Source organism: Balaenoptera musculus, chromosome 3, assembly GCF_009873245.2.
Source record: "Balaenoptera musculus isolate JJ_BM4_2016_0621 chromosome 3, mBalMus1.pri.v3, whole genome shotgun sequence".
NCBI classification, from domain to species: Eukaryota; Metazoa; Chordata; class Mammalia; order Artiodactyla; family Balaenopteridae; genus Balaenoptera; species Balaenoptera musculus.
In genome coordinates, this window is record NC_045787.1 from 155,703,960 (window position 1) to 155,727,302 (window position 23,343).

A 23,343-nucleotide genomic window follows, 5' to 3' on the forward strand; every position below is an offset into this window, starting at 1 on the left:
CTTGAACCCAGAGGGGAGAAACAAGCCAGAATTGTAACATCAGAAGGCATTCTGGAGGTCCTCCATTCCAGCCTCCTAGCACAGGCGTCAGTAAACTTTTCCTGTAAAGTGTCAGATAGTAGATATTTTGGACTTTTGTGACCACATACAGTCTCTGTCCTAATATTCACCTTTGTTTTCTTTTTTTACAACCCCTTTAAACTTTAAAAGTTGTTCCTTGCTCTTGGGCCTTACAAAAAGAAACTGAGGGGGCTTCCCTGGTGGCGCAGTGGTTGAGAGTCTGCCTGCCAATGCAGGGGACACGGGTTCGAGCCCTGGTCTGGGAAGATCCCACATATGCCACGGAGCAACTAGGCCCGTGAGCCACAATTACTGAGCCTGCGCGTCTGGAGCCTGTGCTCCGCAACAAGAGAGGCCGCGATAGTGAGAGGCCCGTGCACCGCGATGAAGAGTGGCCCCCGCTTGCTGCAACTAGAGAAAGCCCTCGCACAGAGATGAAGACCCAACACAGCCATAAATAAATAAATAAATAAATAAAAATTCTAAAAAAATAAAAAAAAAGAAAGAAACTGAGGGCCAGATTTGCCAACCCCTGTGTGACCAAGACCGTGCTAGACTGCCTCTCTGGTACCTCTGATAAGTGGTCCCCAGTGTCTGTGTGACAAGTACCTGCCTCCTCAGCATAAACTGGAATTTAATCATCTGCAGTTGTGTGGGGTTCTTCAGCCTAAAAAGGCTGATGTAAATTTCCATGGATAAATTTTCTGAAATCAGAGTCCTGAGAAAAATGCACTGGCAGCCACCACCATTGCTGAGCCCTTGTTCCTGAGTGCCCTCCGCTGCAGCTGTTTTCCCAGTGCCCCTGGGACAATGGCACCTGAGGCCCTGTGTGTGCCAAATGGTCTACTCCAACAACCCCCAGCTCCCAGCTGAGTTCAGGAGAAGGCTAGCAGTCTTCCTATGAATAGAAGAGTGTGCCTGGTTGCTGGGGATGTGGAATTTGCCAGAGGGCTTAAAACCAAGCCTCCCGTATACCCTGATAAATAACAGCTAAGCCTCACAACCTGAGGGAATCTAAACAAAGCCCCTTTCCCAGCTGCCACTTGGATTTGAGGAGATGTAATTCAGAGGAAAAAGAAGATAAAATAGGTATTGAACTTTACAGGTCTTTATTCACCTAGGTATTCTTTTTTTTTTTTTTTTTTTTTTGGCTGTGTTGGGTCTTCATTTCTGTGCGAGGGCTCTCTCTAGTTGCGGCGAGCGGGGGCCACTCTTCATCACGGTGTGTGGGCCTCTCACTGTCGCGGCCTCTCCTGCTGCGGAGCACAAGCTCCAGATGCGCAGCCTCAGTGGTTGTGGCTCATAGGCTTAGTTGCTCCGCGGCATGTGGGATCCCCCCAGACCAGGGCCCGAACCCGTGTCCCCTGCATTGGCAGGCAGACTCTCAACCACTGCGTCACCAGGGAAGCCCCCACCTAGGTGTTCTTGATAATGGGTGTCCACTGTATGTTCCTTTTAAGTCTCAACAGTTCCTTCAGGATGATCCCACAAGCCTTCTCCCACCATCTTCTTCCCCTCATTCCCCCTTGCTCTTTCTCCAGCTCTCCTTCCCACCTGGGCTCTGCTCCCTGGGGCAAGCAGGAACTTGCTTTTATAAGCAGCCCCCTCTTCCCTTGGTCTGCTCCCCAGCTCTTTGCCCACCCGCTTCCACGTGCAGGGGAGAATCTGCATTCAGAGATGGGGAAGTATTCCAGCCTTGAAACTCAGTTCCAGTTCTCATTGCTCATATTTTCCCCGTGGCTTCTCAGGGTCAGTCATGACCTCCAGGATGGTTCCCAGATTGTATACGGGAGTTTACTTGCTAGTTTTCTAACAAAAACACCACCAATAGGTGTCCCACCTTAGGCAGGTCAGACCTGGGTTTCAACTCCCTCCCTCTCCAGACAAAAGGCTCTCAGAACCACTCGCATGACAGGGACTTCCCTGGTGGTCCAGTGGTTAGGACTCTGAGCTTCTACTACAGGGGGCACGGGTTCGATCCCTGTCCAGGGAACTAAGATCCCGAGCACTATGGCCAGAAAAAAACAAAAAAACAAAAAACCTAGGATGACACATGGCATATTATTTTTCCCCTCAGCGTTCAAATCACTTGACCCTACTCAAAGTGGGAGAGAATAGGAGATAAGGGAGAGTTTCTTCTAAGGCTTATCTACTACAGGAAAGGAATATAGTGGCAGGTGATGAGGATAAAAAGATAACTCCAGTGGGCACTGTTCAAACCATTCTACAATTAATCCAACTTCACAACAACCCAGGACGTGTGTGCTACTATATCTTTATGTTGCAGATGGGGAAACTGCAGCACAGGGATGTTAAGAAACTAATCCAAGGTCATACAGAGAGTGACAGAGTTGGGGTCTGAACACAGCCTGGTGCCAGCCTCAGGGAAGAGTCTCCTTCAGGAGATTATGCCTGAGCAGAGACCTGAAGGTTAATTAGGGATTATATCCAAGTGAAGCAGTGAGGTGAGAGCCTTCTAGGTGAGTGAACAACATGCCCAAAGACATAGAGGCAACAGCTTGGCTTGAGTGTGTCAGACTTTCATTTCAGGTGAATGGTACTGGTGGCTGAAAGATGGACTTAAATGAGGCCAAGTGACCCTTCAGGAAACTTCTTGTCCATTTGGAAGCTAATGGGGTCAGATGTAGGCTGGAAGGAACAGAGATAGAGAAGACCTAGATTTGAGGAGATAAAAACCAGCAGGACTTGATGGTAGCAATTTGTTGGGTTTCATTTATTTACTCAGCAGATATGTAGGGAGTACTTGCTATATGTTCAGCACTATGACAGAGGAGCTATGTGTACAATGCTGAATAGCACATTTACCATTCTTGCTCTGTGGGACTTAGAGTCCAAGTTTGGGCCCAGAGAGGGAAAGTTTGAAGGCTCGTTGAAGTTTCCATTAGGGCAGGTGGAGTTCCTCAAACCAAAGTGACCAATTATTGAGGGGTGACCAATTATTGAGGGGTGCAATCACTCCAGTGGGTGTTGAACAGCATCTTATTGAAGTAAAACAGAACATACCAGAGTGACTTGAACGCCCTAAGGAAACGAACAATTTCCCCCAGTTTTGTTTCTGTCATATATATGCAAGTCTGCATTGGATAAATATGTGCAATGTACTTCTTACTGAGGGTCAAGTTAAAAAAAGAAAAAAATAAACCTTGTGAACCTTCAGTGAAGGACGACCGCTCGCCTATAACTCTATACTCCTGGAAGGAACAATCATGCCTTACTCATTTTTTTGTTCCTATAACGTGGATAGATGAAAGTGGATGGATAAATGGATGGATGGGTTATGCATGCATATGATGGATGGATGGAGAGAGAGGGATGGATGAAAAATGAATGGTTATTTGGGCGGGTGGATGCATGCATGGATGGTGAATGGAAGGATTATAGATGGAGGTAAAAAGATCCACAGGCGAAGTTGGTGCCTGCTGAGGGCAGGCAGCAAGAAAGGGGTGAATTGGTCTGAGTAAAGTTGGAAGCACCCAAGTCTTCACGCGAGATCCTTTGATCTCACCGCCACCCAACTGCGCAGCGAGCTCGATCCCACCAGGTTGCTACAGACCACTCCCTCGAGCGCTGCAGCAGTGAAGATAGAATCCTCCCTACCACAAAGGCCTCTGGGTAGAGGGGCCGGAAGTGCACGAGAGCACCAGGGGTCGGCCACCGCAGTCCCCACCCTTTTGGGTTCATCTGGGGACGGGGTTTCCTGAGCGGCTGTTGGACCCTCTGCGTCTGGCTGATTAGGGCGCTCAGTGGCTTAAACTGATTCTCTCGCAGCCTCCACCCATTCTGACCAGGCCGTCTTTCCTGTCTGAGGCGGCTGGATGGGCTGCAGGGGTTTCCGGGGGGCGCGTCGCCGGGGGAAACCATAGAGAGGTGGCCCTCCGTCCGCCCAGTCCGCCCCCTCTCGAGTGTGGGTTAACGCGCCTACGTCATTTTCGGTCACCTCTGGCGGGGTGAGGAGCGCCGGCTTCTGAGGTGGACGCCTGAGGTGGACGCCGCCGGGTCAGGCAAAGCGGGAGGGCGGGGTGAGGAGCGCCGGCTTCTGAGGTGGACGCCTGAGGTGGACGCCGCCGGGTCAGGCAAAGCGGGAGGGCGGGGTGAGGAGCGCCGGCTTCTGAGGTGGACGCCTGAGGTGGACGCCGCCGGGTCAGGCAAAGCGGGAGGGCGGGGTGAGGAGCGCCGGCTTCTGAGGTGGACGCCTGAGGTGGACGCCGCCGGGTCAGGCAAACCGGGAGGGCGTGGTGAGGAGCGCCGGCTTCTGAGGTGGACGCCTGAGGTGGACGCCGCCGGGTCAGGCAAACCGGGAGGGAGGCGAGAAACGTGGAGAGAGCTGAGTTTGCACGCTGAGTTTCGAAGGGAAGTGGGGGCCGCAGCCTGGTTCCACCCCCACTGCCTTCCGAGGGCAGCTGTGAGTTCGGGCCTGGGGCTTTCGCACTTAAAGCTGGGGAGAGTCTGAGAGAGTGGAGCAAGGCTTCTCTGAGGGCCCAAGTAGGCAGAGCAGGGTTGGGGACAGCTTTGGATCACCAGCGTAGCTTGGAGGCAGGCCTGCAGGTGTGTCCCCTGCTTCTCAGCTGTGAGCTGACGCATCCATACCAACCGGCAGCGCGTTAAGATGGCTGGCTATGCCGCTGCTCCCAACGCCTTGCAGACACTTCAGGAGGAAGCGGTGTGCGCCATCTGCCTGGATTACTTCAAGGATCCCGTGTCCGTTGGCTGCGGGCATAACTTCTGCCGAGGGTGTGTGACGCAGCTGTGGGGCAAGGAAGATGATGAGGAAGTCAGGGACGAAGAGGAAGCTGAATGGGAGGAGGACGAGGAGGCGGTGGGGGCCATCGGTGGATGGGGCAACTCCATTCGAGAGGTTTTATACCAGGGGAATGCTGACGAGGAGTTGCTCCAGGACCAAGAGGATGATGAACTCTGGGACGGTGACGGTGGCGTAAGGGATTGGGACAACGTGGATTATGTGTGGGACCAGGAGGAAGAAGAGGAGGATACGGACTATTACCTGGGAGGCGTGAGACATGACCTGAGAGCTGACGTCTACCCAGAAGAAGAGGAGGAGATATTGGAAGAACACGATGAGGACGCCCAAGAGCTGTATCCTGACACTCACCGGCCTCCTCCCCCGGCCCCTCCACGGCAGTTCACCTGCCCCCAATGCCAAAAGAGCTTTACGAGTCGCAGCTTTCGTCTCAACTTGCAGCTGGCCAACACGGTCCAGATAATTCGCCAGATGTGCCCCACTCCTAATCGAGGGAGCCAGGGGAATGATCAGGGCATCTGCTCCAAACACCAAGAAGCTCTGAAACTCTTCTGTGAGGTGGACAACGAGGCCATCTGTGTGGTGTGCCGAGAATCCAGGAGCCACAAACAGCACAGCGTGGTGCCAATGGAGGAAGTGGTGCAGGAGTACAAGGTGAGCGGCATGAGGGAATGTGGGGTTTTGAAGGGAGTGGAGGAGAGACCAGGGGAGCTGGGGACTTGGTAGTTGAGCCTCTTCTTCTGTGAGGGATGGGGCACAGGGTGGAGAGAGATGGGCATATGTGGAGGAAGGAGACATTGGCTGAGGCTGACTGGCTTCCCCAGAGGAAACTGAGTAAAGACAAAAGACAGTAACTGGGAGCTGACCACTGTTGTTACTCCCTTTCAATCTACCGAAGTATAAGGGGGTATAAGTGACAGACCCCCCCCCACCCCCAGTACTTAATTTCCCTCTGATGTGAGTCCTGAGTCTATACCTGACCAAGACTCGGGGATCCCTAATACATAGGAATGGAAAGCCACGGTACTTGTAGATAACAGACATTCAGGACGTCAGCACAAGCAGTGTCAAAACAGAGGACTAATACTGGTTAGACCAAAAAGCCAGGTGTGATTCCTGGACTAAGAAGAGCAGCTGGACACACCCACCCTCCCAAAGTCTGGGGTCACTTCCCCACCTTCAGTAGGGCCCATTTTCCCTGTAGAGAAAGGCAGAGGGCATAAACATCTTTGATGGATCAGAATAAACCTCTTGGCCTGATCACTTTCCTTACCTGGTATTTTATCAGAGTGGAAGAAGTTAAGGATTTAGGATCAGATGACCTGGCTCTGCAATTTACTGTCTCATCTTGGCCAAGTCTCAACCTCTTAGCTTTACTCTTCCCCTAGGCTTGTTAAGATTAAAAGAGATCATATATGTGAAAGTATTTTATAAACCATAAAGCGCTAAACAGATGTTTCTTTAGTTTGACTTTCCTCTAGTTTCCTTTCATTTCTTTGGGTTCTGATTTGGTTAAAACCTTGCTTTCTAGGCCTGATCTGAGAATTAGAAAATTGTCTCAATGACAGCATGAATACTGTCAAAAAGCCTAGATGGATGTGACTCCTAGCAGTACCCAAGGAGGGAGAGGTTGTCTTCAAGTCCATAAAAGTCTTATAATCAATAGCAGCTGCTCACGTCTTAGTAGTGCTTTACAGTTTATAAAATGTATTTCCTCATGTTCTTCTACAGCAGTGGTTTTCAAACCATAGATTTTGACCAATTAGTGGGTCTTAAAATAAATGGATTATGCCCAGCATTATTTTTAAATGAAACAGAAAATATCAGAGTGCATGGGAGCACAGTAAGGGTAAGTAAGTATTGTTTTATGAAACTTTTAAATTATATGTACACAGGTGTATACTTGGTTTCAAAACACAAACAAAACACTGCCCTACAGGCATTATATATTAGATAATATCATCACCCCCCCACCCCCGTTTCACAGTAACTATTGGCAAGTGCACAGTTAAGACACACATCTTCACTACAAACCACTGCTAATTCCATCATATTAATATGATTTAAGGATAAACCCTACTACCATGCTTTCCCCCCAGGGTAATAATTAAGTTTGCTTGTAGAAGAAACTATGTCCTATATTTCTGGGTTTTGGTACATTGAAGCTGAGGAGAGGAGGTAACCTTTCATTCCTCTGCTAGGATTTTCTAGAAAGGATTTTGAAACCAAAATTTTAATTGAAAGCCAATTTAGACAAGAGAAAAGAGGTGGTCTTTTCATCTGGGGAGGCCAGCTGACTCTCATTTGAAACCTCAGAAGTTATTTATAAAGCACCTTAGTAAGTATAAACAGCAAAACCAAGTTAAACAAATTGGAGATAATCCCTTTCAAAATATGTAATATTTAAAAAATAAATAAAACTTTTATTTTCAAACATATACCAGAACTTAGGTTGATGGTGTTACCAAACATAGGAGTTACACTGAAGGCGTAAAAATTATGTAGGCTATGTGTAAACTGTTATTAACTGACATATTCTTTCATTCTTTATACAGTTTATAGTTTTGTCACTTCCTTTCATTGGTAAACATGCACCTTACAGTAGCATGATTTAGAATCGTAGTATACAAAACTCTCACAATAATAGTTAACATTATATGGAACTATTTTTATATAATGGTTTATTTAATATGCTATACATTAGCCACCACACAGTTCTGGTTACGTTAAATTCTCTCTTGTCGGCTACTAATTCAACAAAATTTTAATCTTACTTTGGAGGTGATCAAGCTTTTTTAGCTTTAGGGGCTATAAGTCGGGAGTTGTTACTCATAGACTCAAGGAATAGGTCAGTGATTTTCAGGAACAGAAAAGAAAGGCATTCTCTCCCCCTCCCTTCACACATTGTATCAGCATTGCAGGGTATGGGGAGAGTTATCATTTATAAAATCATATTTAGTATTATAATGTTAAAAAGAAAAAAAGATTTAATTTTTCATAATATAAGAAATAAATTGGAAAGAACTCCTTGGTTGGTGGGAATACAAAGATGGAGCAAGAATCATTCAGAGTAAGGCCTATTGTCAATGAGGTGTATAATTAGTTGGATACCCAGAGATGTTTGTTGTGGATATGGTGCCATTTATACTGCTATTCCTTAAAGTTTAATTTTGTATAAGAAGAGGCTTTTTAGCTCTGAAAAGTTTACTTATTTACATCTTCCATTTTGTCCATCCCATTAGTTAGAGTTCGTCTAGACTCTTCAAGCTAGAATCAGAGGATTATGAAAATAAGATCATTTAGATTGACCAAGGGCACCATTAAACGATGTCAGGTTTTAGGCGGCAGACAGGTGTATAAAAAGCAAATGGGGACTTCCCTGGTGGCGCAGTGGTTAAGAATCTGCCTGCCAATGCAGGGCACACAGGTTCGATCCCTGGTCTGGGAAGATCCCACATGCTGTGGAGTGGCTAGGCCCGTGTGCCACAACTACTGAAGCCCACACGCCTAGAGCCCGTGCTCCCCAACAAGGGGGGCCACTGCAGTAAGAGGCCCGCGCACTGCATCTAAGAGTAGCCTTCGCTCTCTGTAACTAGAGAGAGCCTGCGTGCAGCAAGGAAGACCCAATGCAGCCAAAAAATTAAAAACAAAAACAAAAAAAAAAAAAGCAAATGAACAAAGATTTCACTTCTTGAGGCTCAGGCATAACTGGATGCCTGTATTGCCCTGCCACCCAGCTGCCGCTGATAAAATCATTCATCGCTCTGCAAGGGGGACCAGATGCTTCCATCATCAGTACTCCTTGTTTTTCTGTTTTCTCCTTTGAGGTAGCTAAAGATGGCAGCCAAAAATTTTTTGAGGCTTTTATCAAGTATGGATTCATGTATGATGCAGAAGATAGGGTCAACTTCTTCAGCTGAGTTATCTGAAAGTGTTGGGCAGTGACACATGCCAAACACTGTTAAAGTTATACCACTAAAAACAGTATTCTGCAAAGCACAATTCTCTGCAGTTTTAAGATTGGACAGTATTGGAATATTAACAGGAATCTTCAAAGGCAATGAAAGCTTACTATTAAATAGCCCTTTTAATTGCAAAGGAGAAAAAAATGGAGAAACTTGTGAAACCTTGCATTCCGAATGCTGCCACAAATTTGAGAGGAAATTGAGGAATTCCAGAATTTCTTCATCGACTTCTGCGTCTGAACTCTGAATTCATTGACTGAGCATATCAAACGTCAGGTTTTAAAAAAAACAGTTCATCCTTCTTTGCTATTAGTTGAGATTAATCTACTGATGAAGAAAATTGTGCTTTGCTTACGTTCAGAATAAGGCTTTAAAAACTGTGGATGTGCTTTTTTCACTAAGCGAGCACTAAAGACAATATTTTTGAAGTTGTATGAAATGAACTTAGTTGGAAGAAAAAAAGTATAGGAGTATATGTTGGTGGTGCTACAGCAATGGCATGTTTTAGATATGGGTCTTTGTCAAAAATTCAAGAAAACTGGCATTCAAGATGTACTGCAGGGCTTCCCTGGTGGCGCAGTGGTTAAGAATCCGCCTGCCAATGCAGGGGACACGGGTTCGAGCCCTGGTCTGGGAAGATCCCACGTGCCGCGGAGCAACTAAGCCCGTGCGCCACAACTACTGAGCCTGTGCTCTAGAGCCCATGAGCCACAACTGCTGAGCCCATGTGCCACAGCTACTGAAGCCTGCGCACCTAGAGCCTGTGCTCCGCAACAAGAGAAGCCACCGCAGTGGGAAGCCTGCACACCGCAATGAAGAAGAGTAGCCCCTGCTCACCGCCAACTAGAGAAGGCCTGGGCACAGCAACAAAGACCCAACACAGCCAAAAATAAATAAATAAATAAATTTATTTTAAAAAAGAAAGATGTACTGCAGCAGTCACCACCAAGCATCGACTTCCATCAGTCTGCCCATTATCTACTGGGAATCTTAAGCCTTGCTGTCAGCATAACTGTTGTGAAAAATAGTACATTTGATCCCAGTTTGCCTTGGTTTTCGAAGATCTGAATGCTGTTGAGAGTGTTTTCTGTCATATACTGAGGTTCCTTGGTTGTCAGAGAACTTAGTTCAGCTGAATTTATGGACAGAACTGATTTTGGGACACCAGTGATAAAGAATCTGTACTTTAAAACTTCAAAAATTAAAACTTCAAGCATAATTTAACACATTGAAGCTTAAAATACATTGATCCTGAAATGTCAAGGGGCAAACACCAACATCACTGCTCATTATGAAATACTTTAAGTACTTGCCAAAAATCTAGCTACAGATAGCAAACTCATGCTTAAAATGTCTTAATTTTCTTGGCCAATCTTTAGAGAATAAGTTACATGAATGTTATTTCCAGGAAAGGAAGAAAGAGAGAAGGAAGGAAGGAAAAGGAAGGAAGGAAGGAAGGGAATCTAAAACTATTTTGGGTGATGTGTTCTTGACCTTGCTCTTGAAACCTACCTGCGGTAGCTTTGGGGAAGAATGTTTCACACTGATGTTCAGTCCTCACTGGTAAAACTTAAGGAGGAGTTTGTGGAACTCAAAGTCTGATTGTTTTGACTAGAAACTTTCAGACTTTAATCCATTTGTTATTCCATTTTCTCCTTATATCTTAAAAGCTTTTTTTTTTTGGTATAACTAACTGTGGGAGAAAACACTGCAAGAGCGCTGTCAAAGCAGCTTGTGTTTTGTTGCATCTTCTACACCATCCAGGAAAGAAAAGTTAAGGCTTAATAGTGACATGGTTATTACATCACCTGAATAAATTTTTGCCTTCCAGAATTACCATTGCTTTGATTAATTTTAATCATGAAACTTAATTTTGAAATTTTAAATAACACTGAAGGAGACAGAATGTGAGATGTTAAGGTATATGGAAGGTAAAGGTGTGGGTTACAAAACCATTGAGAAAAACTGATAGCTATATGCACCAGACGCTCATGTGTTTGAATGTCTTCCCTACTAGGTTCAGCTGTTGACTGCTGTATCACAAGTCAGACTGTTTAAACTTGCTCCTCTCTACTCCTGTGGCTGTACCCTGGACCTCATCTTCACAGACTTGCTACACATCTGAAATCCTGAACTCCAACTGCACCATGACCGTAGCTCTTAGCATTCTAGTGCAGTTAAACACACTCCAGTTATACCTGCCCTTCAGCTTTATGGAGGTCACTGTTGCACTGACTCCTAATTTTTTTCTTTCCCAATTTATCAGACACTTGTTAGCCTTACTTACTATCCTTCTGACCCTGGACCGCATGATTAGTCTTGTTAGCCTTACTTACTATCCTTCTGACCCTGGACCGCATGATTAGTCTTGGCACGAAGAACTGATCCATGTTGTGGTCTAGGCCAGGGTTTCTCAGCCTCAGCACTCTTGACATTTTGAGTGAGGTAGTTCTTTGCTTTGGGGCGCGGGAGATGTCCTGTGCATTCCAGGATGCTTAGTAGCATCCATGGACTCTACCCACTAGGTGTATGTAGCACTCCTCCACCATTGTGACAGCCACAAATGTCTCCAGACCTTGCCAGATGTCTTGGGGAGGGGTGGTGCAAAAGCATCCCTGGTTGAGAACCACTTGTCTAGTCTCAGGGAAAAGTGGTCGTATCTACAGACGTGCCATTACTAGCCTCACTTAGGCCCTATAGCCAGTGCCTAGCACAGGTGTACAAAAGTGTTCAGTGGAAGAACAGCCTCACCTATCTGGAATTTTATTAAATGTAGCCTTAGCATCAGTGGATTAATTGATATGACCCCCACTTCTCCCAGCTCTTGGCATACAGGTGGCAGGGTCAACAGGCCTTCTGTAAACATTAGAGCTGCCTACATCACTGCCATCAAGGACTAAAACAGATAAAGCAGTATATGAAATTAAAATCTAGAAACAATTAGTAAGAAAAGGCAATCACTTCAGCTATTCCTTAGTTTCAGCAGGGCCATAGGGCAATTGTTTATTTTGTTTTTTTAAGTATTATTCAGAACTTATAGGTAAGACCAGAGCCTCTCTGTTCCTGTCAGAGTGGGAGAAGCCCTGGGCTGATACATGTTATATAACATCAGCCCTTAAAGCACTTCCTTAAAATCTAAGGCTCCTCCTTAGATTGGCCATCAACCTCTGGCCCCTATGCCATGCCTTCTGAAACCTTTATAGGACCAAGAGATTCTATGCTGTTTCCCACCCCTGATCCCTTACCACCTTTGAAAGCTATCCTGTAACAGTGAAGTTATCACAAATATTTATTGACTGATAAAATAGGATTACAAAAAGGGGGAGACAGGGACACTAGCCCTCTATACCAGCTCTAAAAGGACTTTCTGCAATGATGGAAGTGTTCTAAATCTGTGCTGTGCAATATAGTAGAGGTACCACTGGCTACATATGACTTGAGCTCTTGAAACGTGGCTAGTACAACTCAGGAACCGAATTTTTCATTGTATTTAATTTTAATTAATTTTAAATAGTCATATATGGCTAGTGGCTGTCAAATCATGTTGAACTGTACAGTTCTATACAAAAAAGGCAGGTTGAATTCTGGTCCTTCCTAGGACCCTCAGGAGTAGTAAAGTCCAAAGGGAAGAAGAAAAAGGAGAAGTAAGACAACTTTCTTTTCTCAATCAGGAGAGAGACGGCTGTAAGGTGATATTTTTAGGTATAAAAGGAGAAAAGGCAGCTTTTTTTTTTAATAAATCTGACCAAAATGGCCTTGAGCCGGTTACAGTTGCGATCCATGTGGATCACATGTAAGAGACGTGACAGGGGAGAACTCTAGTGAAAAGCAGCTAAAAAAAACCCATTACCCCCGTCCCAAAAAGAGCTGGGGCTAGAACCTCAAAACAGGAGTGTAAGTATAAACAAGGTTTTATTTGGTGCCTGACTTTTTGAAAATGGGATGAGGGGCAGAACCTAGTATTAAAGCAGGTAAGTAGGTTCTTCCCTTTCTCCTTTCACACTAGATCCTGACAGAAGGTGGTGAGGAGGTCTTGGAGTCCTGGAAGGGAAAGCAGTGTGTGCTGGCAGTGTTAAAGAGAGAAGATGAAGTGAGAGATCCTAAGAATAACAGGGCTGAAGAGGAGACTGTGAGAGCTAAAGGTAATGATAAATTTAACTTTTAATGATAGTGTTTGCCCACAAACCAGAGTCCTCAGAGGTATAGTATGAGAATCTGGGGCTTGGGGAAACAGCCCATCTGTGCATGTGGGAAGTACAGGAGGAGATGCCACAAGGCTCCTGTTACTAGGAGACCTGCTACTCTTCTCCCCAACTATCCTCCTTCCAAAAAGGGGGGAAAATGGATACCTCAGGGATTTGAATTAGATATAGCCTTAAAGAACAGGGAGGTTCATTCCTCCATATCTATCTCACTAACTGAGGTTCATGCTTAGGCCTTCCTTGCCTTTTCCCCCATCCTAAAGGATTCAGATCCAGAGTTGGTCAGAGCCTTCTGGTTGACAATTCCACTTGGCATCTAGCAGGGCCCCTGCAAAGATAAATGGGGATCCAGGTGGCCTGCAAGAGGATCCCTGGAGGTCACACCCCCTTTTTTGTCTACCATTTCCTAGGCATATAAAATCCCTTCTCTCCCTCTGTAGCAAAGCATGGAATTTCTTAGCAGGCTCTTGGCTGTTTAACCCAGGTGTGAGCAGGGAAGGGTTATGAGAGCTGAGGGCTGTCTCCTCAGCTCTCATATCCTATAGTGAGCTAGCTAGCCTCAACGTTCCATTTCAACATAATCTCCTGACCCTGGTTCATATGATATCCTCTTCCTGGTAAAAAGCTGAGAACAGGCACCTTGGGTCACCTTTTGTTTCTCCCTACCACCTAATGCTGCTTTAAATCCTTTAACAAGGCAAGAAGCTTGCCTTCTGCTGGCATTTCTTATAGTCCTGCCTGGAATACAGCCACCTGACCAGATCATGCCCACTTTCATAGCCTCTGACTCTGCACATCTGGTAAAGCACCCAGGCCCTGGGGAATCCCACAGTCCCTCTCACAGGGAAGACCCAACAGAATGCCTTAGCAGCTTTCTGGGCGACTGTTAGACCTCAGATTACTGACGAAGATGGACAAGGAATCTTTTTCAAGAGACATTAAAAAATGGCATGTAATTTCTTTGTAAGATCTGTTCCCAGCATTGATTTAATGCTACATCCCCACCTCTCACTAGGAAGAATGGAACAGAACCTATAATTACAGTCTCACATTTCCTTGTCTCCAGCCTTTTTGAACTTAATTCTTTAGGCCTCAATCATTAAATAGCTTCTGTATACAGAACCCAACTCTAGACCCTGGAGTAAAGGAAGCAGGGTAGAGATGGATTGGAAGAGATGGTCAACCCCTCACTCGTAAGGCCTTTGGTTAAGTCCTCTGTCCTTTCCTTTGTAAGACTCTCATGATCCTCTAGGAGACCCTCCTGTCCAACTTCTGAACTCTACTTGTTTCTAGTCTTACTCCTCCAACCTAGCCTTCACTCTGACTACAGATGCCTTTCAGTAAAATCAAGGCTAGGCAGGAGGGATGAGATAATCCTAAAGAGACTGTCCTGGGTTTCACGACAAAAGCACTAGGGTTCCCTGCCCACCTTGGGTTTCACTCTACTTTCCTTGAAACCATCACTCCCAAACTTGTGCATGCAAACCACTTGCACACCTCGTCTCCCAAGCTGATCCCTCTGCCCGGAGCGCCCTCCCTTTAACTACTTGCCCCTAACTACTCAGCCTGTGAGGCTGGTCACCAAGATTAGAATCTTCCTCATACCAAACCCTCTACCAGGTGCTGGGAATGCAACATGTGAGCAGAAACAGCCTAGTCCCTGTCCTTAGGGCACTCAGAGGAGACGAGACCCAACAAACACTGCACCACCACTATGACAGCATGAAATAAAAGGAGCCTGACCTACATCTGAGGGTCACAGAGGGCTTCCCAGATGTGGCAACCGGAGCTGAGACCTGAAGGAAGCTTAGATTTAACTAAGAAAAGGGGGGTTAGACATGGTGGGCCTTCCAGGCAGAAGAACAATGTGTGTTCTGTGTGGGAGAGAACTGATGAGTTGGAGGAGCAAGCGAGGGCCAATGTAATCACAGCAACAGAGTATGAGGCATGCCAGAGCCAACCACACTGAATCAGCAGAAGGACAGTAAAATGAAGGGAAACCGCCTGCCCAGGGCTGGCAGTCAGCAGGCCCTCTGGTCCTGGCCACACACCTTTCCCTCAGTCCCTTACCCAGCACCTACAGAAGCCCTCACCTCAGCATTCAAGGGAAGACCTCTCTCACCTCTTGAATGCTGGCAGGAGGGGATGGAGGCCTCTGCTCCTGGAGATCATGGGCCTCTGGCAAGAAGCCTAAGGGGCTCTTTCCAGCTGTGTGGGTCCTGGGGGCTCCCTTCAGAAAAGAAATAGTGAGACAGACTTCCTTAGAAGAGCCTCTCCAATTTCTTCCGTGGGATTCTTACCTTGTGTGGAATGGAGGTGGTGCCCGTCGGGACGGGAAAGATGGGGCAGCCCAGGGGCTCAGATGATAAGTGGGTGAGACAACACTAAACTCGGGGCCAGGACCAGTTCTGCCTATAGGGTGTGGGCAGCCTGGAGAAGTGGGAAGGTGGCTTGGAGGAGAGCTGAATCTTCCCCAAAGGGCAGGTGAGAGCAGGCTTCCACCTCCCTGAGGTTGGAGAAAAGATGCCCTGGGTGAGAAGGAAGAGGCCTGGAGGCCCGGCCCAACCTGGCTGGGGTAGTTAGTAGACTTTGTTGTGAAAGGCACAGCTGATTCTCAAACTGTCCAGCAGCGGAGGGACATCACTCTGCTGGAAGGGGCCAGGCTCCGTTTGCTAACCGAGAGTGAACCTACAGATTCCTACTTGAGAGGAGTGAGGAGACCAGGTGGACCCTAACCGGGCCAAGAGAGGACCTGGATGCCCAGCAGGGAGCCACAGATGCCCTTGAGGGAAGCGGGCGTGGATGGGGCTCAACTGCAGCTGGGGCTGGGCAGGAAAGGCTGCTCCACCCCACCCCCCAACCCCTGCCAGAGCTACTGCCAGAGGTCCCCAGCGTCCCCAGGGTTGGGGCAAGGCCTCCTTCGGCTAAAGATTGTCTTTCAGTGGCATTGTGGCCTGTTGGCCTACCCTCCAAGAAAGGATAGGCCAGGTGGTGGTTGGAGGAAAACTCTGAAGTGGAAAGCCTGAATCCTGCAGGGTCTCTGGTCGACAGGAAATTCCACTACATCCCATTTCTCTCTCTCCTGCGCTGGCATCACTGGCTTAGTCCTGGTGGGCTCCAGGGCAAAACCTTGAATTCCCTCCTTGGCCCCATAGGAGGCGGCACTGCGAGAATCATCTCAAGAGTAGAGACAAGTGTGGGGAAAGGCCTGCGGGTTGGGAAAGGTACCTTCAAGGGTCTCGGCCCAGAGGCAGGGCAAGGAGGACTTGGGAGGGGCTGGGCAGAGGTGGGCTGGGGAACCCGGGAGGGCAGGGATTGTCTGGGAGGCTTCTGGAAAAGAGCCTAGTGTTACAGAAAGGTCCCATCTTTGAGCTGGCGTGAAGGGCCTGGCTGGCCCCTTTTAAACCTAGTCTCCTGGTGTCCTACCTCAGGGATGCAGATTCCACAGGGGCACCCCGGGCAAGTTCAAGAAACAGAGAGCCGAATGAGGTTTCTCGAGGGGAAAAAATGTAATAATGTGATTGAGTGATGGCGTCTTTGGAGAGTGGAGGTAGGAGTTGTAGGAGCCAGTGTTCCTGAGGGCAACACATCTCACATTCCACACTGAGATGACCAAGAATCGCTCACCTCTCCGCTGTGCTGAGTGCCTAGTGGGGCGCAGGCATGGCGGGAGTCGTGCGCAGCGAGCTGGATACTGGGGTGAGTAAACGCAAGGGTCTACCAGGACCACAGGAAAAACAAAACACGTGGGTGGGGGTAGAGTTCAGTGTTGGAAAAGCGACAGGATAGCCAGTTGGGGGCGCCATGGAGTCAGGTGATGTACAAGCCTGGAAGCCTTAAAGGATAGTTGTTAGGCTATGGAGGACCCCAGCATGGCTGCGGAGGAAGGCAGGGGTCTGCAAGGGACCAGGAGAGTAGCTGCTCTCAGGGACGGATTCTGGCCTTCTTCGCCCACTTGAGTGGCCATAACCCACAGCAGCTTTGCCATTGCCCCTCGCCTTTTTAACCAAAGGCAGGCGTTCTAGCACGGCTTTCCAAGGTCCTTCCCCTAGACTGCGAGGCCCTCTGTCGACCGCCCCCCACCTCCATCTCATTGTTTTGGTCCCCACGGCCTCCAACGCTCCAGCTCTGTACTTTTGCACTGACTCTTCCCTCCAATTGGAACATTATCGCCCCCATAAATTCTCAGGGCTTTCTCCCACATCTTCCTGTCGTTGTTAAAATCTCCCCCTCGAGCTCTCTTCTCCCCATCCCATCGGATGTAAACTCAAAAAACAACAAAGGAACAGGTACGTTTTATCTTGTTCACAGCTGTATTCCCAAGACCTAAAATAGGGTCTGGTACCCAAGAGGTGCTCACTAAGTTGCGTGCATTTACTCTGCCAGGCATTTTTCTGGGCGTTTTACCTATCTTAACGCATTTACTCTCCACACCATGTGAGGTAGGTACTATTATTCCCAATCTCATTTCACAGATGAGAAAATAAAGTTAATACATGTTACAAACAGTAATGAAATACTTGAGCACGCCTGGACACGCAAACCCCTCACCTTTCTGTGAGTGGTTTGGCCTGAGTACCGAGAAGTCAGAACCTGGAGGTCCTTCCTCTTGGGGCCTTTCAGTTTCTGCCTAGGCGGGAGCGGGCTACTGTCCAGAAGCCCACAGACTGATTTTTCCTTCATCCCCGGTTTTCCGCTCCGTGACCCATTCCTGCCTTAGTCCTGGGTGGACTAAGTCTTTCCGGGCATGGAGTTCCTTAACCAAAACCATCAGAGCATCAATCTCTTGAGGGACGAGTTGCCCCCCTCCCCGCGCGCAAGGAAATCTGTTAGGGTTTAATAGTTCACCTGAGCACAGTTTATTTTTAAAATTTAATACCGTATTTTTCACATTGCCCACCGTTACTCACAGTTGCGCCCACGAAATTACGCTCCCTCTCCGTTGCCCTCCAAGCCACCAAGCGGAAAGGGCGGGGTTCACGCTGAGCCACGTAGGGACAGTGAAGACGCTAGGCGATCCTTCCGGGAGTGGGGCGTGCACTTTCTTCCGCTTGTTAGACCTCGTGCCCCAACCGTGAGGAGCCTTTTTTAATTATTCGGGCGTGTTGGTTTCGGAATGTATTTGTAAGGTGTTGCCAAATTATGTTGCGCGGCGGAGGAGACCATGAGGTTTTATTATTTTACATCCCACCGCGCACTACACGGCGCCACCATCCTGAGCAGAAGTGAATTATAGGAGGGCGCCATTTTGCTCGAGAGGGCGGATATTTCCGGTTCCGGCTCGGAGCTGCTCGCTCTTTTTCTCCGCAGGGCCGCGGCGGGAACGTGTGTGTGGGGGTCGTCTCTCCGAGCCATCCAGTTCCATCCTTGTCGCTGCGGCGACACCCGCACCCGCCGCCGTCATGACTGAACAGATGACCCTTCGTGGCACCCTCAAGGGCCACAACGGCTGGGTGACCCAGATCGCTACCACTCCCCAGTTCCCGGACATGATACTGTCCGCCTCTCGAGGTACGGCTGAGGTGCCAGGTAGAGGATTGAGGGGTAGGGGGCGTTGCGCGCGTCGCATGACTGGGCCCGTGGGCCGCGAGGTGGGGTGTGAGTTGACCCGTGCCTAGGTGTCAGCACGGCCAAACCCGTGAGGCGTCCCCACTTTGCAGACTCCGAAACACGGATGGCTGCCGGGAGGGTTGCACGGTTTGGGGGCTTTTTTTAAATCTCTGGCCCACTAACCCGCGTGTGTGGCTGTGTGCCCAGGAGCCTACGGGTCGGGCGGCGCGGTGATGATCCCAACATGCCATCTGAGTGCCCATGCTGAAACCCAGAGGCTGTTTCTGAGCTGCCGCCTGGCCGTCTACTCGGTGGGAAGTGGGGGGGGACTCCACGGAGAACCTCGTGACACCATTCTCAACGGCTAACCCGCGTCTGCCCATTCTGCTCTGGGTTTTTCTTATTCACTGTGTACCTGGTTGCGTTTGGAGACTTATTGTGCCTTGCGTTTGCGCCCACGCTATTTAAAAATGGATCATCTAAGGCTAGGATCTTGTCTGGCACTTACTAGGAAAGCTTGTTGAGTGGAACACGTTGCAGGGAAAGCATGCAGTCCTGTAGCGCCTAAAGCGACTCCTAATTCCAGCACTTCTTGCAGCCCTCAGCAGTAGTCTCTGGAGGCCCACAGCTAGTCTTCCCACACCCAGGCTGCTGTGTTCATGCATTAGACCTCAGAAAATACTTAAAATAGATGTTGTATTGGTCTGAATCTCCAAAAGGGGCATCCATAACCTGGTAAAGTTTCACACACCTGAGTTAAATTCTCAGGGTACCACTTAGCTCTACTTGGCTCTTGAATAGAGTCACTTGGATTTGGCTAGTAACTGCACTCACAGCCTGTAGTTCACCTACCCCCTAAATGCCCTTAATTTATCTTGTGAGCCCACCAGTCACCTTGAGGCATTATCCAGTAGGTTAGAGGGTGGGCTGTGGGGTTTCTCACTGGGTTTTCTTTTCTGTTTTACCTGCCCTTAGACAAGACCATCATCATGTGGAAGCTGACCAGAGATGAGACCAACTACGGTATCCCACAGCGTGCTCTTCGGGGTCACTCCCACTTTGTTAGTGACGTGGTCATCTCCTCAGATGGCCAGTTTGCCCTCTCAGGCTCCTGGGATGGAACCCTTCGCCTCTGGGATCTCACAACGCAAGTAGCTGCTCTGGGGCACTGGGGGAAAGCTGGGTAGAAATGAGGTAGATAGGGCTTCCCTGGTGGCGCAGTGGTTGAGAATCTGCCTGCCAATGCAGGGGACACGGGTTCGAGCCCTGGTCTGGGAAGATCCCATATGCCCCGGAGCGACTAGGCCCGTGAGCCACAATTGCTGAGCCTGCGTGTCTGGAGCCTGTGCTCCGCAACAAGAGAGGCTGCGATAGTGAGAGGCCCGCGCACTGCGATGAAGAGTGGCCCCCACTTGCCGCAACTAGAGAAAGCCCTCGCACAGAAACGAAGACCCAACACAGCCATAAATAAATAAATAAATAAATAAATTAAAAAAAAAAAACCAAAACATTTAAAAAAAAAGAAAAAAAAAAGAAAAGAAATGAGGTAGATAATATCTGGAAGTGGTTTCCCAGGGGTGATTGGGTTCATTGTGGGAACTATAAGGCAGAGAATACCTGGAGAAGATGGTTGTGGTTGCTTGGCCACCCTCCTTGTTTTTAATGTTATACAGAATTGCTGAGGAGTGGTCTGGTTGAGCAGTTTTATCAGATATTGCACTTGGGAGTAGGCAAAGTTTGACCGTGTTGTGTGCTGGTAGCTCAGTCTTTGGATGGTCAGGCATAACGGAGGATCCTGGTGATGAGAGGTGACATTGTCAGCCAATCCCCACATGGGAGTGAGGACATGTCCTGCAATTCTGAAGGGATTCTCTGGCATATTCTCGGCCAAGGGCCTGCTGTTATCAAAGCCATGTCCAGGGTTGTGTGAGTGATGCCACTCCACTGGGAGAGGAACCAGGCCAGGGAAACAGTCTAACTGTGTAAGAATGTTTGCAAAGTCGGTCTAGAGGGTAACCACGTCCTTCCTCTCAGGGGCACTACCACGCGCCGATTTGTAGGCCATACCAAGGATGTGCTGAGTGTGGCCTTCTCTTCTGACAACCGACAGATTGTCTCTGGCTCCCGAGATAAAACCATCAAGCTATGGAATACTCTGGGTGTATGCAAATATACTGTCCAGGTAAAGTGAAGGCACGTGTAGGGAGCACATGTTGAACACTTTTCTCCCACCCTTCTTCATGGTGCCTTTATACGGTGATTTCAAGCCTCATCTGGAACCTAAAGGGGTTCTGTCAATCTTAAAGGTTTGGGTTCTGAAGGTATGAATACAAGACTGTCAACATACATCCCATGTAACTGAGGGGAGGGGTGGGGGTCTAGAGTTTCATGGGACAAGACAGTTTCTCGTTTCCTTTCCATCCTTTGCAGGATGAGAGCCACTCAGAGTGGGTGTCTTGCGTCCGCTTCTCGCCCAACAGCAGCAATCCCATTATTGTCTCCTGTGGCTGGGACAAGCTGGTCAAGGTGAGCTTGGACCCAGGGTGTAAGGCCTTTACCAACCAGAATGTGTTCCCACTGCCTCCCAGTTGGTCACTCTGAAGCTTTGTTCCTCAACTGACCATTTCCTTCTTGATATTTTCTCATTACAGGCCATTAAATTTTGACATTTGGTCTGAAGTAGCTAATTGGGAACCCAGAGTCCCTTGTAAGATGGCAACACAGAAAGCTTTTTTTTTTTTTCCCAGTTTCAATCCTCATTGTCCTTACGTGGCCAAGACAGAGTCTTTGACCTTTTTTTTTGTTACTGATAGACTGGAAATTGGCTGTCCTATCTAGGAATACTTTTAAGCACAGTGCCATGCCTTTTATTTGAGCTAAGCCCTCTTGACCCTGATGGATCCCCAGGCCAGGTTCTTCACCTATGACCCACAATTTCAGGTATGGAACTTGGCAAACTGTAAGCTGAAGACCAATCACATTGGCCACACAGGCTACCTGAACACTGTGACCGTCTCTCCAGATGGATCCCTCTGTGCTTCTGGAGGCAAGGTATTCAGAGGCCTGGAGTCTCCTACTCAGTGGGGGACAGTGACTTAGAATACCTAAGATAATGCAATAGCAATTTAAGAGTAAATGTTTCTGAAGAACATTCTGAAAATGACGTAGATATGGTATACCCTTTAAAAGAGATCGTTTTCTGTGAAGCTGGTTTCTTAAAGCTGCTGATGAGATTAGGATCCTGTGTTTTGGGAGCTTATAGTGATGCATTTTGAAGTTGTCAGAGACTCTTGATAGGGTTAGTGAGGTGTCATGTATTAAAGGAAAAGCATACAGAGATAAATGTTGATACTTGAGAAATTGGCTTTTGGGAGGTCAGGGTACTGTGATAAGCAGTTAAGAATTAAGGCAGAATCTTGAGACAAGGTGGGTGGGATTAACATCCGGAAGAAGTCACATTGCCCTGACTCGTTCCTTGTCCACCCAGGATGGCCAGGCCATGTTGTGGGACCTCAATGAAGGCAAGCACCTTTACACGCTAGATGGTGGGGACATCATCAATGCCCTGTGCTTCAGTCCCAACCGCTACTGGCTCTGTGCTGCTACGGGCCCTAGCATCAAGATCTGGGTGAGTGTGGGCTGCAGTTGAGGCCAGATACCTGGCTCTGCAAGCCCCGGCAATGTTATTTCCCAATGTGTCATCTGGCTCACTGGTGGGATTTGAACTTCCTGAACAACTGAACCATCACACTGCCAGTGGATACCTGAGAAGAATGAGTAAAGCTTCTTGGGATTGGGATTTGCAGCGGTGGGAGATCTTTGCCTACTAAAAAAGAAGGATGACCAAGTGTAGCAATTTACTCAGCCTCAGCAACTGTCCCCAAGGGGGCAAAAAAATCATTCTCTTTTGAGAATTACTGAATTACAGATGAAAGAGGCTTTTGAGAGTGGCACTGAAGTGTTGAGTGTCCTCACCCTGGTTTTACCCCTTCCCCAGGACTTGGAGGGCAAAATCATTGTAGATGAATTGAAGCAAGAAGTTATCAGTACCAGCAGCAAGGCAGAGCCGCCTCAGTGTACCTCTCTGGCCTGGTCTGCTGATGGCCAGGTAAGTGGGTCTGTCCTCAGGTGATTCAGCTTTTAACCTTTCTCACTTTCTGCTCGTCAGCCATTTACAAAACCAGTGTCTTTGACATAAGTAAAATGATTGCTTATTGTCATTTTACTGACACAGCGTCAGTAGGAAGATTGTGGTCCGTGGGGCAGTGGTTACCTGTCTTCAATTAAGACCTTGATTAACCTGGCCATTTTACAAACCTGTGAGTGCTTACTGCCAGCTGTTGCTTCCTCTAGGAATACATAATCACCCGTGAATAGTGGGTGATTAAAAAGAAGGGCCATCTTTGTTGCACTAGCAGGACTGTAGAATTCCATGGCTCTGACTTAACCTGTCATTTCTCCCTTGCAGACTCTGTTTGCTGGCTACACAGACAACCTGGTGCGAGTGTGGCAGGTGACCATTGGCACCCGCTAAAAACATGGGAGAGCTTTAAAAATTAAAAAAACTGGTTTTCTTTTATAGTGAGTGTCTTCTCTGAAAACTTCCTGAAACTCATCAGGTTTGTGCAGTCTGCATCAGATTGGGGCTCTGGTTAAAAAGGTTTCGCTTTTCTTGTTTTAATCCTGTAAGGCAGCGCTCCCCAACCTTTTTGACAGCAGGGACTTGCTTCATGGAAGACACTTTTTCCACGGACCAGGGTTTGGGGAGAGGTTGGTGATTTGGGCG

General features: G+C 47.9%; 2 protein-coding genes and 3 non-coding genes across 6 annotated transcripts; all 5 read left to right on the plus strand.

Annotated features, from left to right (window-relative positions):
• Positions 1-1,980: 1,980 nt before the first annotated feature.
• On the plus strand, positions 1,981-2,053 carry TRNAR-UCU. The gene has a single exon. It is a non-coding gene; the product is annotated as a tRNA-Arg (tRNA).
• Positions 2,054-4,660: 2,607 nt separating this feature from the next.
• Positions 4,661-9,008, plus strand: TRIM52 (tripartite motif containing 52). The gene is made up of 2 exons (XM_036847053.1): positions 4,661-5,494; positions 8,940-9,008. The coding sequence occupies exons 1-2, from the start codon at positions 4,688-4,690 to the stop codon at positions 9,006-9,008; spliced, it is 876 nt and encodes a 291-aa protein (XP_036702948.1). The 5' UTR covers positions 4,661-4,687.
• Positions 9,009-18,063: 9,055 nt separating this feature from the next.
• RACK1 (receptor for activated C kinase 1) lies at positions 18,064-23,136 on the plus strand. Of its 2 annotated transcripts, XM_036847052.1 has the most exons (9): positions 18,064-18,081; positions 18,318-18,518; positions 19,533-19,704; positions 20,592-20,739; positions 20,988-21,083; positions 21,498-21,608; positions 22,045-22,185; positions 22,555-22,665; positions 23,026-23,136. In XM_036847052.1, exons 2-9 carry the CDS (start codon positions 18,410-18,412, stop codon positions 23,089-23,091), a joined length of 954 nt encoding a protein of 317 aa, XP_036702947.1. In that variant the 5' UTR covers positions 18,064-18,081; positions 18,318-18,409; the 3' UTR covers positions 23,092-23,136. The 2 variants fall into 2 exon arrangements, 1 of the variants encoding a protein (XP_036702947.1); XR_005019298.1 differs by lacking the exon at positions 18,064-18,081 and having other exon boundaries at positions 19,533-19,751; positions 20,104-20,739; positions 23,026-23,132.
• LOC118893713 lies at positions 18,782-18,849 on the plus strand. Its single transcript, XR_005019562.1, has one exon. It is a non-coding gene; the product is annotated as a small nucleolar RNA SNORD95 (small nucleolar RNA).
• LOC118893704 lies at positions 20,349-20,427 on the plus strand. The gene has a single exon (XR_005019554.1). It is a non-coding gene; the product is annotated as a small nucleolar RNA SNORD96 family (small nucleolar RNA).
• Positions 23,137-23,343: the final 207 nt, after the last annotated feature.